Source organism: Primulina eburnea, chromosome 1 (assembly GCF_022965805.1).
Source record: "Primulina eburnea isolate SZY01 chromosome 1, ASM2296580v1, whole genome shotgun sequence".
NCBI classification, from domain to species: Eukaryota; Viridiplantae; Streptophyta; class Magnoliopsida; order Lamiales; family Gesneriaceae; genus Primulina; species Primulina eburnea.
In genome coordinates, this window is record NC_133101.1 from 62502205 (window position 1) to 62521253 (window position 19049).

The 19049-nt window shown below is 38.0% G+C and overlaps 3 protein-coding genes across 7 annotated transcripts; 1 reads left to right on the top strand and 2 right to left on the bottom strand.

Moving 5' to 3' along the window:
- Positions 1 to 57: 57 nt before the first annotated feature.
- LOC140838892 (UDP-galactose/UDP-glucose transporter 2-like) lies at positions 58 to 8299 on the bottom strand. Its single transcript, XM_073205508.1, has 7 exons — positions 7853 to 8299; positions 6984 to 7012; positions 6683 to 6884; positions 1235 to 1477; positions 1031 to 1132; positions 825 to 932; positions 58 to 519 (listed from the first exon to the last, which is right to left on the bottom strand). The coding sequence occupies exons 1-7, from the start codon at positions 7976 to 7978 to the stop codon at positions 265 to 267; spliced, it is 1065 nt and encodes a 354-aa protein (XP_073061609.1). The 5' UTR covers positions 7979 to 8299; the 3' UTR covers positions 58 to 264.
- Positions 8300 to 9995: 1696 nt separating this feature from the next.
- Positions 9996 to 13349, bottom strand: LOC140838899 (protein-ribulosamine 3-kinase, chloroplastic). Its single transcript, XM_073205519.1, is given in 10 exon segments — positions 9996 to 10217; positions 10283 to 10359; positions 10761 to 10901; positions 11135 to 11194; positions 11197 to 11252; positions 11511 to 11599; positions 11675 to 11740; positions 11820 to 11919; positions 12403 to 12556; positions 13103 to 13349. Coding segments are annotated over 10 exon segments (1005 nt in total). The 5' UTR covers positions 13212 to 13349; the 3' UTR covers positions 9996 to 10064.
- Positions 13350 to 15550: 2201 nt separating this feature from the next.
- Positions 15551 to 18702, top strand: LOC140838906 (serine/arginine-rich splicing factor RS40-like). Of its 5 annotated transcripts, XM_073205551.1 has the most exons (8): positions 15578 to 15727; positions 15808 to 15866; positions 15957 to 16176; positions 16787 to 17023; positions 17246 to 17358; positions 17495 to 17730; positions 18109 to 18372; positions 18476 to 18702. In XM_073205551.1, exons 4-8 carry the CDS (start codon positions 16999 to 17001, stop codon positions 18489 to 18491), a joined length of 654 nt encoding a protein of 217 aa, XP_073061652.1. In that variant the 5' UTR covers positions 15578 to 15727; positions 15808 to 15866; positions 15957 to 16176; positions 16787 to 16998; the 3' UTR covers positions 18492 to 18702. The 5 variants fall into 5 exon arrangements, with proteins under 5 accessions (XP_073061633.1, XP_073061652.1, XP_073061634.1 ...); XM_073205533.1 differs by lacking the exon at positions 16787 to 17023; XM_073205546.1 differs by lacking the exon at positions 16787 to 17023 and having other exon boundaries at positions 16042 to 16176.
- Positions 18703 to 19049: the final 347 nt, after the last annotated feature.

The following is a 19049-nucleotide window of genomic DNA, read 5'->3' on the forward strand; positions in this document are numbered from 1 at the left end:
TTAGTCTCATCGGCAATTATTTTCAATTAGCGTAATCTAGAAATAAAATGAATTTATATCATTGCATTAAAACATAGTTTTAAAGAAAAAGGATGTGAAAATAGTTCCATGACCATTTGACGCATCACCTTGACAATTGACATGGCGAATAAATAAATAAAATCTAAGATACATTACAAGGTAATGACAGTGATCGATCAATTTCAAACCAATATTTCCTTCTTCTTGCACCAGATGATTCTCCTCTTTCGAATTTACTATGTTTCAAACCAAAGGTCTTTTCTCTTCATCTTCTTGAATCCCGGTTTGAAACCCGCCATCTTCCCTCGGCGGTATAATTTCAATCTTGGCATGGGAATTAGATGTTGTTTGTTGCTTTGAAGGCTTCCAATCAGGTAACATCTTTAACACGATGCCCATTGCTATCAGCAACAGCCCACTTCCGTGTTGTTCGGTTAGAGGCTTGGTGAAAATCATATACGATAGCAATAATGTGACGGCTTTCCGAGCAGTCGTAATCTGCACGAAGTTTGTGTCGATATGAACATGAATATCAATGTCAAAAACAGTGTGGCAATAATTTTGTTGGGCCACGTTGGGGCTGCCTTTTAGTGTGATTCTTTAGTTAATGGGTGAGCTGAACTGATCAAGAAATGTTGATACAAATGCATTTGGCGAGGTCGAAAGTCGAAACTACTATCTCGGAAACAAATTATGAATAAAGTTTCAGCATTTTTGGAGAACGTGGTCTGCTGCCTGTGATAGATAAGTCAACAGACCGTGTGAGTTCTAGTTGGAAGTAAAGAAGCACGACTTCTACGTACCATGGCAGTGGTGGCGGCGCCAAACAGAGCAATGAGAGAGAGGACTGACACTTGACCAATAAAAGTGGCCATGGCTTCAAAAACAAGAACTCCATATACATAAAGATGCTGCATCGAGAACCAACAAAGATGAAAATAAATATTGATTTAACTTGAATAGTTTGTCCTTGTTCAGGGAAAATAGTTAATGTTTAAATAGTCCATACTTCTGAGCAAGCAGTCCAAGCCTTAAATAGTTCTCCGGTAACCAGCATTGGTGGGATCAAGAAAGGCATGCCAACCAGGGTCGAACAGAAGAGCATTTCTGTCTATTATAAGATTGGGATACATAAGAAAAAATAAATAATTACCTATGGTCGGCAATCATGTGTGACCACCAAAAAATGAATCACATTTACAATGTACCTTACCTGCGTTGTTTCAGGATTCATGGTAAAGATAGCTTCTTGTAAGTTCCCAAGAAATGAATCCATAATCAATGCACCAGATACCATCAAGACACCGATCACACTGAAGTTAGGAGACGTTTGGGCGTCTGCTAAGGTGAAAAGAATCAGGCCAACTACCAAAAGTACAGCAGATAAATATTCATGAGGCGGATACTTTCGTCTAAGTCCAGGAATGAAAGAGCCCATTATCATCACCGGTATAACCTGAAATTCGTACATAATGGCTGTCTATCAAGTGGACGAGATAAAAAATAAAAATAAAAAAATTCCACATCAACGATGATAAAACAGAGTCGGACCAACGTTTGAGCAAAATGCAGACAATTGTCGGCAGAGTGGGGGGGACCAGCCACCAGTCAAAGAAAAACTAAACACGTTTTGTAGCAAAAGGAAATTTCGTGGAGATTTCGATAACGCGTGTTCACACGGTCCAGGGGCTCTATAAATAGAGCTCCCTTCTTCATTCTGAAATTATCCCTTCTTCGAGTTTTCTCTCATCTTATAAGCATTTGAGTGCTTAGTTCTATAATATTTGTGAGGTGTTTTGTTCTCCTGTATTAAGAGAGTGTGTGTTCTCTTTGGAAACACAGTGAGTGAGTTGTACACCACAAAATATTATAGTGGAAATCTTTTCATCTTGCCCGTGGTTTTTACCCTAATAATTTTTAGGGGTTTTTCACGTAAATCTCGGTGTCTAGTTTATTCTTTATTTTCGGGTTTTATTATCTCAAATTCCGAACGTGGGACCAACAAGTGGTATCAGAGCCTTGGTTTAAAATTTCTTAAATTTCTGAGTATGCTCTGTGGTTGCAGCCTAGACTGATCTTCCACATCAGAAAAGATTTTTTGAGATTTTTTATTTAAGGCGGGATTATTTTGTTCAGTCTATAAAACTGTTGTAGACATAATGGCGGGAAGGTACGAGATAGCAAAGTTCAACGGAAGCAATTTTATGTTGTGGAAAATAAAGATACAAGCAGTTTTAAGAAAGGAGAATTGCTTGGCGGCTATTGGAGATAGACCGGTGGAGATTGCGGATGATGGAAAGTGGAATGAGATGAATGACAACGCTGTTGCCAATTTACACTTGGCTATAGCAGACGAAGTTTTGTCAAGTATCTCTGAGATAAAAACAGCCAAAGTTATCTGGGATACTCTAACAAAGATGTACGAGGTCAAGTCGCTACACAATATGATTTTCCTAAAGAGAAGGCTTTATACTCTTCGGATGGCGGAATCCTCATCGATGACCGACCATATCAATACACTAAATACTCTATTTGCCCAACTCACTTCCATGGGGCATAAAATAGGGGAAAATGAACGTGCGGAGCTTCTACTTCAAAGTCTACCAGATTCATATGATCAACTTATCATTAATATTACCAACAATATTCTTATGGGCTTTCTAAGATTCGACGATGTCTTAACTGCGGTTCTCGGAGAAGAAAGCCGGCGCAAGAATAAGGAAGACAAGTTGGTAACTTCAAAGCAGGCAGAGGCTTTACCGATGATAAGAGGAAGATTTATGGACCGTGACTCCAGTGGGAGCCAAAGACGAGGTAGATCAAAGTCAAGAAGTAAGAAGAAAAATATTTACTGCTTTAAATGTGGCGGTAAAGGGCACTTCAAGAGAGAGTGTACGAGTATCGATAAAAGTTCTCAAGGAAATGTGGCCAGTACTTCAGGCAGTGGTGAAATATTATTCAGCGAAGCAGCAACAGTTGCGGAAGGCTGACACAAATTTTGTGACACATGGATAATGGATTCAGGAGCGACGTGGCATATGACGTCTCGGAGAGAATGGTTTGATCATTATGAACCAGTCTCAGGAGGATCTGTATTCATGGGAAATGATCATGCCTTGGAAATCGCTGGGGTCGGTACTATCAAAATTAAAATGTTTGATGGCACCATTCGCACCATACAGGAGGTACGACATGTGAAAGGACTGACGAAAAATCTTTTGTCCTTGGGACAATTGGATGACATCGGGTGCAAAACTCGGATCGAGAACGGGATCATGAAAATTGTGAAGGGCGCGCTTGTGGTTATGAAGGCGGAAAAGGTTGCTGCAAATCTGTATGTACTTTTGGGAGAAACACACAAAGAGGCAGAACTAGCTGTTGCATCAATTGGTTCAGGAGAAGAATTAACAGTGTTATGGCATAGAAAGCTCGGGCATATGTCAGAACGGGGGTTGAAAATTCTCTCAGAACGGAAGCTGCTGCCGGGACTTACAAAAGTGTCACTACCCTTTTGTGAGCACTGTGTTACCAGTAAACAACACAGATTAAAGTTTGGCACTTCTACTGCCAGGAGCAAAAGCATATTAGAGCTGATTCATTCGGATGTTTGGCAAGCACCGGTTGTATCCCTAGGAGGAGCGAGATACTTTGTCTCGTTCATTGATAATTTCTCTAGGAGATGTTGGGTGTTTCCAATCAAGAAGAAATCAGATGTTTTCCAGGTCTTCAAAGATTTCAAAGCGCGGGTTGAACTTGATTCTGAAAAGAAAATCAAGTGTCTGAGGACTGACAATGGAGGAGAATATACCAGTGACGAGTTTGATGCATTTTGTCAACATGAGGGCATCAAGAGACAGTTCACGACGGCTTACACACCTCAACAGAATGGAGTGGCGGAGCGGATGAACAGGACCTTGTTGGACAGAACAAGAGCTATGTTGAGGACTGCAGGTCTAGAAAAGTCATTTTGGGCAGAAGCAGTCAAAACCGCTTGTTATATTATCAATCGTTCTCCTTCAGTGGCGATTGATCTGAAGACTCCGATGGAGATGTGGACCGGGAAGCCGACAGATTATTCTCATTTGCATACATTTGGAAGTCCGGTGTACGTTCTGTACAATGAGCAAGAAAGATCGAAGTTGGATTCGAAATCCAGAAAATGTATCTTCTTGGGTTATGCTGATGGAGTAAAGGGGTTTCGCTTGTGGGATCCTACTGTTCACAAGCTTGTCATCAGCAGGGATGTTATCTTCGAGGAAGATAAAGTAAAGGGAGACAAAGGCACACAGAATTCAGAAACTACTATTTTTCAGGTAGAAAATAAGACAGACGAAGGTCAGGTTTCTTATGAAGCAGTACCAGAGCACGAAGAACAAGTACAAGTTGAGTCCGAGGTTTCCAATGTGAGGCAGTCAACTCGAGACAGAAGACCACCAGGTTGGCTTTCAGATTATGTCACTGAAAGCAACATTGCATATTGTCTATTATCAGAAGATGGTGAGCCATCGAGTTTCCACGAGGCTACTCAAAGCTCGGATGTATCCTTATGGATGATAGCAATGCAAGAAGAGTTGGAGGCATTAGACAGAAATAAAACTTGGGATCTTGTTACACTACCACGAGGGAGAAAATCCATTGGAAACAGATGGGTCTATAAGATCAAGTGTGATGGCAATAACCAAGTGGAGCGGTATCGTGCTAGATTGGTGGTAAAAGGGTATGCTCAGAAAGAAGGCATTGACTTCAATGAGATATTTTCTCCCGTGGTACGACTTACAACAGTCAGAGTAGTGTTGGCATTGTATGCGGTGTTTGACCTACATCTAGAACAGCTAGATGTGAAAACGGCATTTCTTCATGGAGATCTTGAAGAAGAAATCTATATGCTCCAGCCAGAAGGTTTTGCGGAAATAGGCAAAGAGAACTTGGTTTGCAGGTTGAAGAAATCTCTGTACGGTCTCAAACAGGCGCCGAGGTGTTGGTACAAGAGATTTGATTCCTATATCACGAGCCTTGGATACAACAGACTGAGTGCAGACCCTTGTACGTATTTCAAGAGGTCCGGTGATGATTATATCATTTTGCTGTTGTATGTGGACGACATGTTGGTAACAGGCCCCAACAAAGATCATGTCCAAGGATTGAAGGCAGAGTTGGCTAGGGAATTTGATATGAAGGACTTGGGACCAGCAAACAAGATTCTAGGGATGCAAGTTCACCGAGATAGAAGTAACAGAAAGATTTGGCTTTCACAGAGAAATTATTTGAAGAAAATCTTGCAACGCTTCAACATGCAAGATAGTAAGCCAATTTCGACCCCTCTTCCTGTTAACTTCAAGTTATCCTCCGAGATGTGTCCTAGCAGTGAAGCAGAGAGGATGGAGATGTCTCGAGTACCGTATGCATCAGCAGTGGGAAGTTTGATGTTCGCTATGATCTGTACAAGACCGGACATTGCTCAAGCAGTGGGAGCAGTTAGTCGGTATATGGCGAATCCTGGACGAGAGCATTGGAGTACTGTTAAGAGGATCCTTAGATACATCAAGGGTACCTCGAATGCTGCATTATGTTATGGAGGATCGGATTTTACACTCAGAGGCTATGTCGATTCAGATTATGCAGGTGATCCTGATAAGAGGAAATCTACTACTGGTTATGTGTTTACAATTGCAGGGGGAGCAGTAAGCTGGGTTTCAAAACTGCAGACAGTTGTGGCGTTATCTACAACAGAGGCAGAATACATGGCAGCTACTCAAGGTTGCAAGGAAATAATATGGATTAAAAGGTTACTGGAGGAGATCGGACACAAACAAGAGAATGTTTCTTTGTTTTGTGACAGTCAGAGTGCCTTGCACATCGCAAGGAATCCAGCCTTTCATTCCAGGACGAAACATATTGGAGTACAATTTCACTTTGTGCGGGAAGTAGTAGAGGAAGGAAGTGTGGATATGCAGAAGATCCATACGAAGGACAACATAGCTGATTTTATGACCAAGCCAGTGAACATTGAAAAGTTTGAGTGGTGCAGATTCTCAAGTGGTCTAGCAGAAACGTAAGCAACAGGTAATGGCAAGATTGAAAGGATGTGTGGAGATGTGTTTGATTCTCAATCAAATCTCCAAGTGGGAGAAATGTCGGCAGAGTGGGGGGGACCAGCCACCAGTCAAAGAAAAACTAAACACGTTTTGTAGCAAAAGGAAATTTCGTGGAGATTTCGATAACGCGTGTTCACACGGTCCAGGGGCTCTATAAATAGAGCTCCCTTCTTCATTCTGAAATTATCCCTTCTTCGAGTTTTCTCTCATCTTATAAGCATTTGAGTGCTTAGTTCTATAATATTTGTGAGGTGTTTTGTTCTCCTGTATTAAGAGAGTGTGTGTTCTCTTTGGAAACACAGTGAGTGAGTTGTACACCACAAAATATTATAGTGGAAATCTTTTCATCTTGCCCGTGGTTTTTACCCTAATAATTTTTAGGGGTTTTCCACGTAAATCTCGGTGTCTAGTTTATTCTTTATTTTCGGGTTTTATTATCTCAAATTCCGAACGTGGGACCAACAACAATTTCATTGGACAACTTAATCTTTCAATAATCATGGACAAGACAGCACCAAATTAAACCAAACAATGTTTCAAGCCATAAAAAAGTAGTTACTTTTCACCTTAGTTGATTTGAACATGATTTGTGCCGGATAATTCAGAAAAGCCAGAGAACCTTTCGTGAGTCCATTAGAACCCATAAGCACCGCAGAGAGCTTCACATAAGTCTTCCATGGATTCACCATTTGCTTGGTGGTGAATCCTTGCAGATAAATCAGTAAAATGTAAACCCAACCTTGCACAAAGGTGAAGTACCATCCATAACTACAATTAAACCAACCGCCGAATAAATCAAAACAAAACTATAAAACTGCCAAAAATGCCCAAAATCAAGTATTATTATACTCCTAAATCGAATCTTACCTGAATTGGAGTCTGTTGTAAACATACTCCTGAAATCAAGAGGAAAAAACAAAACTTTACTCCAAAACCGAAAAAGAGAATGACTTTTTCCAAGAAGCAAGCACACTAAGTGGCATGATCAAATAAGTTTATATGAAAAACTCCAAATTGCAAAAAATCTTAGCAACAAGAGTAGAAACTTAATATATGTGTGTTTGCTTGCTTAACCTTATGCCTAAATGAACCGTAACTAGTAAAACAAAACAGGGCTACACCGGGGATTTTCTTCCCACCGCGAGGACTGTTCTGCGTATGGTATCGACAGATGCCTCTACTGCAAATCACCCAAAAAAAAATTCATGATTGACCCGCAAGCTTTTTGAAACTTTTAGAACTTTATAACTCTCTGTAACATCAGTCAAATCCCAAAATTCTATAGCAATTCCGACTAGCACAGACATATTTTCAGAAGAGGAGGAGCTAATTAACAGCCAGGAAGTTACTGAACGACGAAGGTGAAAGGTCGCAGTAAAAACTCCAATTCTCTATCGTTATTCATTAAATTCTTGATATCCATAAATATTGAGTCATACTGAATAATGTCTAAAACCAACTATTGAATATCACAATCACATTGCTGATGACAGAGGAATGCCATGAAATCAAACAAAATCAAACCTTTGACCAACCCTTCAACATTGGAAAAAATAAACCTAAGCAAGTAGAAAATACAAAAACAAATAAAAACTTGTAGAAGGAGTAAACCCTTCAACATTCACAGCCGCCAGCAACTATTCAAGATTTAAAAAAAAAAAATTAACATACACTCACACACAAGAAACCAAACAACAAGAAAAAAAAAACACACACACACAAGATTGATCACTTACCTCACATATACCATTAACAAGGTACCCAAAGAAAAAACCAGAACAACAGATAAGAAACTGCTGCCATCTGGGCCGTCCACTAAGTGAGATTCCGAACAAGGACCGCGCCTGCTCTTCATTCTTCATCTTTTCCTTTTTTTCCCTTCACACACCTCTTTTCGTAGAAGTTCAAAAACTAAAAAAAATGGGTCTTCGACATTGAATTCGCTTCAATTCAAATTAATAATCGTAGACTGAATTCAATGAGTCTGCATGTTGAAATCGAAGAACCAATAAAGAAAACGAATACAAGGAAAATGAATCGGTTACAGCTGCGTTAACAGACAGAGTAATCATTTCATACGTATGTCATATACAAATCATGTGTAAGTATAGCATACGTGTTCATTCAAGAATGTTGGAGAGCGAAGATGAAAGAGTTTGATACTTATAAGCAATATTATTTTATTGGGGGTGGTGGAAGAGAGTAATTTATGGAATTTAAAAAGATTTATATGTCAAGAATAAGCCGTAAGTATGGCAATTAATTTATGAATGTGAAAAGATATCACGAATATTTATCTGTAAAATGTGTCAATTCTATTAATATTCACAATAAAAAGTAATATTTTTAGCATAAAAAATAATACTTTTTCATAGATGAATCAAATAAGATATCAATCTCACAAAATACGAATCGTAAAACATCTCACATACTTTTTTATCTTGATTTATTCTATATTTAGACCAATCAAATAATGATAATTAGCCCCAAGAAAGTTGTACGTTGGACAATCCGCTCTTAGAGTCCGTGAAGATTTGTGTTAATTCGAATTTTTAATGTTTATTCAGTACGATTTATTGCGTGAATTCGAATGATATCTACTGTGAATATAATGATGACATGAACTTTATATATTATTTGTTTTAAAGTTGGCAAACTTTTTATTCATTATTTTACATGTTCATTTCGATTTTGTGGTAATTCCTTTCTTTCTTTCTCTAAGAAAAACAGACAATATGCATTTTGTGCTTTTAAAATTTATTATTATATATAAAAACAATACCATAACATGAATTACTTCAATGGTCCCTTGTATGATAAATCATTTATCGTGACTTGTAAGTTATACAAGTGTAACACACACGAGAGGCTTAATTTTATATTTATTTTTAGAATTATATCCCACAAATATTATGTTATTTTTGCAATTATACTGAAATAGTTCCGAATATATTTTGAGATATATCTTTTACCATCTTAATATTATTTAAAAATACCACAAATTTTATCATTTTTCCTCTCATAAAAGTATATTTGTTTAATAGATATTTTTTTTTACGCTTATGCATTGGTGGAACATAATCTTGTTTAATAATTTGAATATTAAGCTGAAGTATATTTCATCAGGCTAACATAACTAGGATGACATCCAATTTATTTGATTGTCCTACGTACGGATGACAGTGGCTTTTATCCTCACCTTCGTACCGATCTTGATCCCCACTTTTTCAGATTCGAAAAATCATCAAACTCGAAATTTCGGGGATCAACTCCACATCCACGTCCTCATCCCCGTTTCAAAAATATTAATATAGTAAAACGATGACGGATTCGAAGATTTTCTCAAACCAAAACTTATTATTATCTATTATTATTAGTGATAATATTATTAATATTTTTAAAAAAATAATATTATTATATTATTGATACTAATGATATTATTATTTCATTATTGATAATAATTTTGGGACGTACTCGAGAATAGTGAGAGTAATCTCATACACATCCCGAAATACATCGGATATTTAAAAAAATCTCCAAACACGAACCCAAAATCGAAAAAATCGGAGATCTCCATCTCCGTTTCAGGTTTTCTCCGTAGGACCTCAAACTCGTGAAAAAAGTTGTCATCACTAATCCTCCTTCACCAAATCTATTGCCATTAACATATGAATGCTGAAATATTAGCTTTTGACTTACCTAAAATATCCTTATTATTTTTAAATTAATTTTATATATTATATTTCCTTCTAATAAATTTTTTAGCAACAATATTTTGTTTAAATTGTAAAAAATTAAAATATAAACATTTATATTATATCCATTATTTTCCACACATCACCTCCAGAAATTGGGCACCTTTGAATTATATACATATACGATATTAATCATGGCCTTTACAGCGTAATACGAACTTGGTGATGTACAGAGAGTAAAACTCAACTTATTTCAAACATTAGCTTTCAGCATCTGCAGGTAGCCATCGATGATGGACATGGCCGACGAGCGGTAACCAGATCCGAACAGATTATAGTGATTCAAGTAATGATACAGCATGTAAAGATCTCTCCTTTTCTCAAAACCTGGTTGTTTAGGCATCACCTGAACATAAAAATACGCATCAGAAAACATCGAATATAATGAGCGGGAGATCAAGTGTTTGTTACCTCAAAGTAGGCATCGTAGAACGATCCTCCAAATCCGGCACACCACGACATTCCAAATTCAGCCTCGCTGTGTCCATCTGCAAGGACTGTGAGTCGGTTCGCGAGCTTTTCAATCGAGTCGACTCGATAAATATTTTTCGTATTCGAACTAATAGAACTTAAACCAAACTCGAACATGTTCGAACATTTATAGCCGAACTCGAGCAAAAAAAAATTAAAATTTTTGAGCTTCGAATCGAGCTCGAACTCGAATATACTTAATTTGAGCACAAGTCGAACATTAAATTTTTACGAATATTCAATTCGATTTGGTTTGTTTACGCCCCTTCCATCAACAATGTTTCCAAAAGAGATTTCAAGTACGATTTCTAGTTCTGAGATATTCCACCCTCGCTAGTTGTTTACCCGAGTCACAAAAAGTACTGAGGAAGACAAATTGATGTAATAAGACAATCGCGATTCAGAAAACAAGACTTACAGTAACAAGCTGGGTCGAGTATGACAGGTTCGCCATTTTTGTCAGAGCAAACATTCCCGCTCCATAAGTCTCCATGTAACAAGCATGGCTCAATTATAGAATCTTCAAAGAGAGGTGCCATGTTCTTTACGAGCCTTTGTCCTTCAAAAAACTAGCTAATTTTTCAGTATTTAAGAGGATCACAACTTCAAAGAAGATAAGTTTGCACACGTGTAGTATGTTAGTTTCCAATACTGAGAGAGAAGTATGCGACTCACTAATGAAATAATATATAGTTTCCATGCTGAATTATCAATCTCATATCCTAAAGCGCATTTATTACTTAGAGACCGGAAAAAATCTTTTATCCAACTTAAAAGATAAAAAAGATTTACCTTTTTCATAAATTAGGTAATCACCATACTGTTGTTGAGCCAACTTCAACTGGTACCCAACCTGTGTACCCCATAAAATTCAATCCAGTCCGAAGTCCATGTGTTTATCTGCGGAGTACTGCATCAAGAGTGTTACCAGTTGTATCGCAATTATGACAAGAGGTTAACTACACGCTTATCACAAGTTCAAAGCTCACAAAACAGGTAATAGAAACTCAACAACAAATACATTAAAATTTTAACAATACAAGTGCATATAACTTGCGAAAGAGTACAATATTTGCCAAATGTTTGTCTGAGATTTCTGTTTTCTCTCTGTTTAAGCATATGTCTGGAAAGTAGTTTTTTTGGTCAGGCAATATGAGAAAACAGTTACCTGCCAATTGTATTATCGACATCAAAACCAAAGCCTTTTTCAGATTTTCCTGCTTTATGCATTTCCGCAAGCTTCCTTCCTAGCACGGACTAAGGAGCGGAGAGTTATCAAATGGGAACGATAAATTCTAACCAACTGAAAGAAGGAAGAGGTTAACTCCTCACTTGATTGCCTCTAGATGCACCAAACTCGATATACTCCATGATGATGTATGAGCCACCCAGTTGGTAGTTGTCCATCCTGAATGCATGAGAAAAAAATATACATACCATCAGCTATCATTGAGAGCGAAAGAAAGAAAGTAAAAATCTTCATACCTTTAATGGTTTTGGTACACTGAATTGATCCAGTTGCATACATGGCATTAAGACCCAAAGCCTCTCCTTCAAACATCTCTGGCCCAATACTCCTGTTTAACAATCAACAGAGTAAGACGAACATCATAAATTCTTTGCAGCAATGAAAATGTTTACTACAGTCAATTGAATTTCAAACTACTATTTGGGTGACTAGAGGACGTATCATCCATTAATAGTTTAAGATCACACATGAGAACACCATGCAGTCCTGAGGGAATTGGAGGGATTAGAGGTCGACATTGAAATAATAACTCGTGCATTGAACAGATCCCCTGTTCATTGATTCCAGAGCACGATGGTAACTTTTCTATTTAGAAAACATACTGTTAATCTAATTTATGCCCACTCATTGTCAAACACATCAGATCGAGGACTTCATACCAATATTCAGGTAAAGAGCCTCTTAAATTACATCTAACTGACATTACTGGAGTGTTTAGAGAAGTGATTCATCCCCCAAAAGAACAGGATACAAATAAATGGAAATGCAACTCCACAATTTATTGCCACAGCTCTATTGTGGCTGTGCTTACCTGTTAGTTTTAACAAAGAAGGAGCCAGCATCTGAGTCATACCGAGCGGCACGATTGATGCAACCACCACCAATTGAACGAGTGCCAGTAATTTGAGTCGCCTTGCCTTCAGATAGGATCCACTCACGGATTGGATCCGCACCCATTGACGCCACTGTCAATTTGCAAGTTATTTTCAATTTCATCCAAAGTTCAAGCAAGTCCTCGCTTTTCCTTTTTCTAATTAAATTTTTGTGTCAACACGACAGAACTCCAAATGCACTATTGTCATGCAGCAATAGAATGGGGAAAAAATTCTAGAACCAACACAGAAAACTTTTGAAAACTACAGACAATACACGTACTCAATACCATTTCATAACAAGATAGTCAAGCAATAACTAAACATCTTGATTCAACATCTTCACTTCAATGTCAAAATAAGCTGGCACCATTGAAATAAATCGCAGAATAAGCTCCAAAAACCCAATTCAGAACCATGCAAAGATTAAGTTTTTAACCACTCTTTACAGTTCTAATTCAGACAAGAAAACAACCAAGATTATCAAGTAAATTCAAGAAGAGCTCAGTGATGGGACAGTCTTGAACGAAAAAAAAAGGATAAAATTAGCCGAATTCAATGATAAAAGCCGAGTCTAGCATATAGCTTTTCCAAAACAAACAAAAAAAAGGTATGTCCCTTCTTAGTTACCGCACTTACCGGTCAGCAGTTTGTGCCCAGTGTAGAAGAATCGACAGCGAGGAGCCGGCGGAGACAAAGAAGGAATGCAGGAGGAGAAAGAAATGGTTCCCGATAGCGCCACTGTCATTTTTCTCCTGCGAATTTTTTTACCGGCTCAGCAAAGACCAAGAAAAACCTCTACGCGTCGGCTCTTTCTGCCGCCCCCTGCCGGCTCTCTATTGGCTCAATTTTTTCGACATCAGGAAATGTGCTGACTCCGTTGGATTACTGTAAAATATAAAGGATTACCCGCTGCGAGGGAATGGTACAGATTTATTCACACATCATTTTGATGTGGGGTCCATATAAATCATATGGGACAATGGACCAAATCCTGACCATTGATGATACTTCATTGTTCTGAAATTCGAATTGTGTTGTTAAAGAGCGTATTCGTCGATCAAGTTATCCTCGGAGAATTTAACATTGGCTTTACTTGAATATTTGTTCTGTATCACCATGGCCATTTTCCGAGTTCTTGATTAGAATCTTATAAGTTATGTTTATGCAATCATATTTTTCAATTACTTTATAGATCGGGATAATATTATTTTCATTAGAATTCAATCCAACCTTGAATTGTATGTATTTTTTAGATTTTTACTTGAAATGGCTTCGAAGGCTTTGGCAGAAACCATATAGATTAAATAAAGATGAAAGTTCTTTTGACACGGACGGAGGAATTCATTGGAGCTGGATCGACACAAACTCCTAAACTATTAATTTTATCGATACTAATGACCATATTCTGTATCTGCATGGGATTGGAGACTCGGTACTGAATATTGGTGGGACAATTACAGAAGAAGAAACCTTGAATCTTTTACTTCTACAGCATTCATATCCAATCCCGCAGCTTGTGATTACCTCCGGATCGACTTGTAATCCGCCCAAACAAACCATTGCAAACTTCTCCCACATCCGATCCCTCCGAATCTAACCCATGTTGCCCGAATCCGAGAAGGATTCTCTGCTATGATTCGATTCGCTCGAGCTCTCCCTACAGGCCTTGTCATCACGAACATGAGGCACGATCACACTCGGTTTCACCATCTTATGATCAATGATTCTCTTGATGTCTGAAGGGTTTTCATGGCACTGATTATATCTCTTGAAGTGGAAAATACTAGCAAAAGTGAAGTGATCGCTTACCCTACTTCTATTCGCCGATTTTCTGGCCATGATTCTCTGCAGATTCCTGCTTAATTTAGCCTTCAAAGAAGATTGACTGGGCCCATGTTTGGTACCAGACTCGTCATCTCTCTCGTTGGCATTGGTGGGATCGGGATGGTTCCTGTTAGGATTCGTTGTGACGAAGTTGGTGCATGCATTTTCTCCTCGGATGGCACAAGCGGCCTCATCATAGGCTCGTGCTGGCGTGCTGCTTCAGTGCTTCTTCTGGTGTGTCGTGTGTCCCGAGCCATAGTCGGACTCTTTGGGACGAGTCTTTGATCTCCGCTACCCATCTGCCGGACGGCCTCTGCCTTACACCAATAAAGAGTCCTTACCAAGACATCAAATGTTCAATCTATTTCTATTTCTGTCATCTCAACTTTGATTCTGTTACACATGATCTATCATGTATGATCTACCTAGTCAACATGATTTGCAAATTATTATATTGATCTTTTGAATTTATCCATAGTACACGAAAGACAATAATCAAGGGTTCCCAAAATAAAAATATATATATATATATTAAATATTTCATTATGATCCATCCAATGGCTTGCGACCAAATACCACTTTCAAGCTATCAATCATTTAACTAAAATTAAGTTATAATATTTAGTCAACGTGTAGCTTTTTTTTAATATTTGTGGTAGCATAAAGTCTATCACTTGAGTGATACTGATTCAGACTGTTAAGCCCTTGAGTTAAGGATGTTCATATCTATCTGCTGATGTTTTCTCATATTTCGTAGATATTAGTTTTACCGTTTCTATATGACCGACCACGTTCCCAACAGAAAAAATATTATTTGTTAAGATATGAAGTCACTCTTTTACGACCTACCTACCTAACCAAATCAAGCGACGCAACGTCAACAGCTTGACGCACGAGAACTTCCCAACATATCACTCATTTTAGTATTACTCTCACTAATACACGCTTAACTCAACATTCTCCCCAAGAAGTTTATAAATATGTTTTTTAAGAAACTTGAATTCATGATCTCATTCTGATACCAATATTATATCTACTACTTATGATTTAGGCTAAAAACGGTAATTATTAGTCAAGATGCAATTTTATTTTTTTATACTTAATTACAACACATAGTACACTAGTTGAGTGTTAAATGAATCAGACGGTAAGCCCAAAAGTCCAAATTAATACATATTTATCGATTCATTTTATCATATACCTCTTATAGATCGATATTATCGTTGCTTACCACGATCATGTCCTCGAGATACATATTCTATTTTACCTGTTTGGCCCAACCTATTACGGGACGCCAGGACCTGAAAATTCAACGTGGCTTGGGCTGACCCGATTGTGTTACCAAACGCTGTCGTTTAAACCACATGCAATTCTCAGTCTTTCACCCTAGGTTTCGGGCGGCGCGACAAACTGGAACTGTTGCAGAAAGCTCCCAAGGTACGTACACAAAGCTACCATTTCTTTGTGTTTATGTGTAGAGTAGAGATTTTCTGACTGATTTATTTCTCCATTGTCAGTGCTTCGGATTATTTGAGTTTGAAGTTCAGATATCTGTTGAAAATCTTTTGAATTGTTGGTAAGTGTACATCTCTCAGGCTGTGGTTAAACGAAATTACTGTGGAGTTGTTGATTGGATATTTCGCTTATTTTTTTTTTTTTTTTGTAGTTCTGGAAGTGAAGGAATGTGAATTGATTAATTGAATTTTTCTTGATGCATCTGTATTTGTCGTTCGAACTTTTGGTGAAAACAGTTTAGCTTTTTTCAGAAGCTTTAAGGATAATGAGGGGCATATTTTGTGGGAATCTGGAGTTTGATGCTCACCAGTCCGATGTTGAACGCCTTTTCAAAAAATATGGGAGGGTTGACAGGGTGGATATGAAATCTGGTAAGTTTGCATTTAGTTTTACCTAAAGGTCTTAAGAATTTACATTTAAGGTTGAAAAACAGACTGCTTCTCAAACTCAGTCTGCAGCTGTACACGGTGGTCATCACCACCGGAACAAAATTGAGGGGGAAAATTGTTCTGGCCACGCTGATTAGTTTAATTGATAGTAGAAAATGTACTTCATGTTCTGTTGGTGACATTTTTGGAGAAGATTTTTCGTTACTCTGAATTCATGTAACAAGAATGATGGACGATGATTATCGAATTGAATTTAATGGTATACATTGATATATTACGCTTCCCACCGTAGTTGAAATTGATTGCTTCATCCTAACCATTTAGGACCCTTTGAAAGGGCATGCAAGAGGCTGGATGAGGAAGGAAAAAATATGCTGACACATTGTTGCCTACCAAACCCTTGCTTTTTGGTCACTGGAAAGTTTTTGTTGATAAAATTCCCATCGTCTTTGAAGAAATCCCTTTTATGAAATTGGAAAGATTAAACATATTTTTTTAAATAACTATTTTCTGAATATTAATGTGTTTTTATTCTAAAAGGGCGTTTTTTGCTGTAGTGAATCCCCAAACCTCAATAGTTTCTTTGATGCAGGATTGTTTGGATATTCCATGATCTTCCTGGATGGATGGTTCTCTCCGTTTATTTTCTGGCTTGTGCCCAAGATACATGTTATTGTGTTTGTTCGAAAGAACCATTATGATCTGCCATTGTCATACCATCCCACACTTTCCTGAGACCTTTGCCTTTTGCATTCCTCATGAATTTGCTCACACCAGTTTCCGACATGTTTCAACATAGATTTCATGTTCATTCCGGATCCTGTGGCAGGTGTTGTGTTTTCTTCATAAAGATTTCCCTCTCTCTCTTTCTTTCTCTCATTTGCAGGGGTTTTGGGTGGTAACGTTTGTTTAGTTACTGTATGTTGTAATTAAGTGTCTCCTACCGGAGGCATATCACCGTCACCTTTTGGTGAATATAATATTTTTTCCTCTGACTACTGAAGCATTCTGGCATGGATTTTCACTTCCCTTCTCTCTTTTTACTTTCTAGGTTTTGCTTTTGTCTATATGGAAGATGAGCGTGATGCAGAGGATGCAGTAAGAAAACTAGACAGGATAGAGTTTGGTAGAAAAGGACGTCAACTTCGCGTTGAGTGGACCAAGGTATTAGGAAGTCCTTTGAGGTTGTGATGATGTACCCATATACTTCTACTTCAATTGGAGTTATCTGATCGAGTTTCGGGTTTGATCTATTTCATTACAATGACAACCTAATGACTTTATTGAGTTTGAACTGTAGCAAGAACGAGGTGGGAGGAGGTCTGATAGCTCGAGAAAACCTTCAACCAACACAAAACCTTCAAAAAGTTTGTTTGTCATCAACTTTGATCCCATCCATACCAGGACAAGTGATCTCGAAAAGCATTTTGAACATTATGGAAGGGTATCGAATGTCAGAATCAGAAGGAATTTTGCATTTGTGCATTTTGACTTGCTGGAAGATGCCACACGAGCACTAGAAGCTACTCATATGAGGTTTGTGTGTGAAATGAATTTTTGTTGATTACTCTAGTAGCTTGATGTCATGTTGCATTTCTGTGGGTCCGGGTGCTGCAATTTTGCTGTAATACTCACATTTTTGCTGCAAATACATGTTTTGCAGTTAATATAATTACATGATGGTTGAAAGGTTAGGAAGAAAAAATAGCTTTGGTGGTGTTGTGGAAAGAAACCTTAAAATCCCAATATTGGCATGCAAGCTTTTGTTGATTATAGCATTCATCGGTGCGACTTTCACATGCTTAAACTAATTTTGCATTTCACGTCATGAATATGCTGTCTTACCTGAGGATTTGCCCAAAAAACATTGTGCTTGAGATTCTTCTCACTTGGGATCATCCAATTTTGATGCAGTAAATTCATGGATCGAGTAATTTCTGTAGAGTACGCCATTCGAGATGATGATGACAAGAGAAATGGATACAGCCCTGATAAAAGAGGTCGAGATATGTCCCCCGATAGGAGAAACTATGGTCGGGGACATTCCCCAAATGACTATCGCAGGGACAGGGATAGCCCTGATTACGGACGTGGATCTGTTCCAATTCTTGGATCTGTACGACGGGAGAGTCCTGATTACAACAGGGCAGAAAGCCCCGCCAAGGACAAATATCGAAGGTAAGTGTTTTCCCTTTCTTTATTGTTTGAACATTGGACCAACTGTTCTCATGATCTTGATGCTGATCAATAATAATACATTTGTTCTCTGTTGATCATTCAGGCGCTCGCCTTGTTAAAGATCTCCATCTCAAGAATGAAGCTGCTATTAGACTTATTTGGAAACTTAAGCTGAATTGTCTGTGAAAGTGGACGTTATTCTGGTTGAATGTAGTGCGTAGCCAGTATTGGAGAATGCGTTTGTTCTGTAGCAAGGTTTTTGGAATTGAGTTGTTACTCTTGTGTCTGAAGTTCACGATTCAGTTGGATGTGGGAAAAATTTCTCGTGGCGATGCTGTTATTTGTTCCAGTTTTACTACCCTCCCGTGATATGAGTTACTACCCATTTGCAAAGAATTCGGTTCTAAGTAAGTAAATATCTGTTGTACGATGAATTATTCATTTGGAGTCGAGTTTTACGGGTCAAAAATTGCGTAGTTTTGATATCCTGCACACCTACCGTTCACACTTCTGTGAGCACTGATGATATGTCACTCATCTATTGGATGTGATGAAATATAAAAAAATTGTGCATCCAATGGGTGAGTGACATTTCATCGGTGCTCACAAAAATGTGCATGGTAGGTGTTCATGATATCAAAACTATATATATACGCACACACCAAAATTTCATTGGT

Excerpts from the sequence above, each read along its gene's own strand:
- LOC140838892 (XM_073205508.1), bottom strand. The coding sequence starts at position 7,978 with ATGAAGAATGAAGAGCAGGCGCGGTCCTTGTTCGGAATCTCACTTAGT. Across the intron at positions 7,013-7,852 it reads TTGTTAATGGTATATGTGAG|GAGTATGTTTACAACAGACT; the intron begins GTAAGTGATCAA and ends TCTTGATTTCAG. Across the intron at positions 520-824 it reads GCGCCGCCACCACTGCCATG|ATTACGACTGCTCGGAAAGC; the intron begins GTACGTAGAAGT and ends AACTTCGTGCAG.
- LOC140838906 (XM_073205532.1), top strand. The coding sequence starts at position 15,655 with ATGCAATTCTCAGTCTTTCACCCTAGGTTTCGGGCGGCGCGACAAACT. Across the intron at positions 15,728-16,056 it reads TGTTGCAGAAAGCTCCCAAG|AAGCTTTAAGGATAATGAGG; the intron begins GTACGTACACAA and ends AGCTTTTTTCAG. Across the intron at positions 17,359-17,494 it reads TTCGCGTTGAGTGGACCAAG|CAAGAACGAGGTGGGAGGAG; the intron begins GTATTAGGAAGT and ends TTTGAACTGTAG.